This window comes from Rattus norvegicus, chromosome 1 (assembly GCF_036323735.1).
Source record: "Rattus norvegicus strain BN/NHsdMcwi chromosome 1, GRCr8, whole genome shotgun sequence".
NCBI classification, from domain to species: domain Eukaryota; kingdom Metazoa; phylum Chordata; class Mammalia; order Rodentia; family Muridae; genus Rattus; species Rattus norvegicus.
Genome location: NC_086019.1, coordinates 75,401,412 through 75,403,288, shown reverse-complemented (window position 1 = coordinate 75,403,288; position 1,877 = coordinate 75,401,412). Strand labels below are relative to the sequence as shown.

General features: G+C 34.9%; 1 protein-coding gene across 1 annotated transcript; it reads left to right on the top strand.

Annotated features, from left to right (window-relative positions):
* The first annotated feature begins 678 nt into the window (after positions 1-678).
* Vom1r31 (vomeronasal 1 receptor 31) lies at positions 679-1,877 on the top strand. The gene has a single exon (XM_039097236.2). The coding sequence runs from the start codon at positions 688-690 to the stop codon at positions 1,618-1,620; it is 933 nt and encodes a 310-aa protein (XP_038953164.1). The 5' UTR covers positions 679-687; the 3' UTR covers positions 1,621-1,877.

The window sequence follows — 1,877 nt, the reverse complement described above, 5'->3', positions numbered from 1 at the left end:
TATTAAGAATTATTTATTAACAAAAACTGACCTTATTTCTCTAAGTATATAAACAATACAAAATAAGCTTTTCTTTAAATTTTTCATTTTCTTCTTTTCTTTGTGGGGAGTTCAGAAAACAGAGTAGACCTGGAAAGACAGGGAAATGATCGTTCAGGGCAAATTATCAAATTTCCCAAATATTCAATACAAATTGAATATTTGTATTGAATATGTTGAAAAGAAAAGAATTTCTTTAAGTGTTGTGGTTGTCATTGTGGATGATTTGCTTTAAACGTGACTAGCATGTATCTGTATTTTCCGAAACTCTTGGATTATAATTGTTTATTTGAGCTGTCACTTTTTCTTATTTCTCACAGCCCTCATCACATCATCCTGTGTGCTGAATTTTGTAGGAAACTTCTTGGCTACCTTTCCATCAATATATACATTCTCAAGTACTGACAAATTCACAGTGACAAACATAGAAAGTGACAATTTTTGTCAAATTAACAGGATGAGGTCTTTTCATGTGGTCTAGGATGACCTTCTACTCCTCACTTTAAAGAACCTTCTCTTTCAGCCTCTGTTTAGCTCCATGAATTAATGGTGTCTTTCTTTATTCCAGGCTAAAACCATTTGCTATTGTTCATTTATCCAGAGAAGTAGTGTGGCCATACTGTACCGAAAGTTTTGCTGAAACATAGAATGGACTTCTGGAATCTGGCAATCAGAATAATTTTCTTATCACAAATTATAATAGGAATTCTCGGAAATGTGTCTCTTTTGTTCTATTACCTAGTCCTTTATTATAGAGAATTCACATTAAAGAGCACAGAGTTGATTCTCATGCACCTAATGGTAGCCAATATCATAATCATTTTCTCTGCTGGAGTGCCCCAAACAATGACCATTTGGGGAATGAAGCAGTTCCTGAATGATTTTGGATGTAAGCTTCTATTGTATATTCATGCAGTTGGTCGAAGTGTGTCCATTTGCACCACCTGTCTTTTAAGTGTCTTCCAGGCCATGACCATACGTCCCCAAAAATTCTGTGGGAATGATCATAAAGTCACAATGGAAAGATATCTTGGATGTTTCATTTCCTTCCTTTGGGTCTTGTACTTCTTGGTAAATTTCATTTTCCTTGTGTACACATATATCAAAAAGAATAGCAATAATGAGACAAGAAAACGTGATTTTGGCTACTGTTCCACTGTAGGAAGTGATAAAATCAGTGACTCACTCTATGCAACATTGGTGATGTGCCCTGAAGTCTTCTTTTCTGTTCTCATTGCATGGTCCAGTGGCTCCATGATTGTCATCCTATATAGACACAAGCAGAAGGTTAAATATATCTATAGCACTCATGTTTCTAGGAGAGACTATCCTGAGTCCAGAGCCACTCAGAATATCCTGGCACAAATGTTTACCTTCTTGGCTTTTTATACTCTCTCCTCCACCTTAAGAGGTTCCATTGCTCTCTTGTCTAATCACAGTTGGTGGCTGATGAACATCAATCACTTCACTTCTCTGTGTTTTCCATCTTTTGGACCCTTTGTTCTTATGAGCCATTACTCCATTGTTTCCAGATTCATTTTGTTTTGGTTAAGAAAAAACTGTTCTAATTTTTTACTATAATCTGTAATAAAATATAAGTATTTCATGCAATCCAATTGTAAGTTGCTTACAACTTTAATATCAATAAAGAATATTAAGGAGGTAGGACCTTATCCTTCTGAAATTAACCAATCATAAGAATTTTAGCAGGTGGGTTTATATAGTAGCCTACATGGGTTAATCATATTGTATATAGTCAATTGTACTTCTTTTTATTTGCTCAGATGATAGTAAACCAATTGCCAATAAAGCAGCCCTTCTTGTGGCTTTCATCCTGT